This window comes from Pyrgilauda ruficollis, unplaced genomic scaffold, assembly GCF_017590135.1.
Source record: "Pyrgilauda ruficollis isolate IOZ18807 unplaced genomic scaffold, ASM1759013v1 scaffold5599, whole genome shotgun sequence".
NCBI lineage: Eukaryota > Metazoa > Chordata > Aves > Passeriformes > Passeridae > Pyrgilauda > Pyrgilauda ruficollis.
In genome coordinates, this window is record NW_024527265.1 from 259 (window position 1) to 1003 (window position 745).

At 62.7% G+C, this 745-nt stretch overlaps 1 protein-coding gene across 1 annotated transcript; it reads left to right on the top strand.

Moving 5' to 3' along the window:
* Positions 1 to 317: 317 nt before the first annotated feature.
* Positions 318 to 735, top strand: LOC121361056 (C-C motif chemokine 3-like; the record flags this gene model as incomplete). The annotated part of the gene is made up of 2 exons (XM_041481359.1): positions 318 to 423; positions 627 to 735. Coding segments are annotated over exons 1-2 (182 nt in total), but the record flags the coding sequence as incomplete, so codon positions are not given.
* Between the last annotated feature and the right edge of the window lie 10 nt (positions 736 to 745).

A 745-nucleotide genomic window follows, 5' to 3' on the forward strand; every position in this document is an offset into this window, starting at 1 on the left:
GGCAGGGCTTTTCTGCCAGCAGCAGTGGCTGGGGGTGTCCATGCCAGGGCACTCCCAGAGCTGCTGCAGAGCTCTGACACACTTTGGGAGCACCAGGCACCCAAGGAACATCTCGGAAGCTGCAGCCTCGTGGACGGCGCTTCCCCTTCTGCGGTTTCATCTCCTTTTCCAGCTCAGCAAAAATTGGGTGGTCCTGACATAATTTTCTCAGTATTATGCCATCACTTTCCTTCTTTGGAACCCTGCACCCGCCCCTCGGATGGGGATAAAATGGGAGCACAGCCCCAGGGCCACAGCAAGATTCCTGCAGCCTCCCCAGCTCCAGCGCCTCTCACAGAACCCGCAGCACCATGAAGGTCCTGGCAGCCACCCTGGCCACTCTGCTCCTCCTGGCCTCCTGCTCCTCAGCTGAGGGTCACCTTGGTGAGTCCAGCATGGCTGTGTCCTCCTGGAGGGTCCCTGCCCTGGCAGGGTGGCTCTGGGGAGGGTGGGGGGTCCGTGTCACGCTGGGGGTGCAGGTTTGGAGCTGGGAGGGGGTTCTGGCAGGGGATGTGGAAATCCCTGGAGGGGGCAGAGGCTGTGCTGGGCTCTCACCAGGGCCGTGTGTGTGTCCCCTGCCCTCACAGATGGTGTCCCCAGCATCTGCTGCTTCAGCTACCAGAAGCAGCCCATCCCTCGGCGCCGCGTCAGCTCCGTCTTCGTCACCAGCAGCTCCTGCAGCCAGCCGGGCGTGATGTGAGTACCC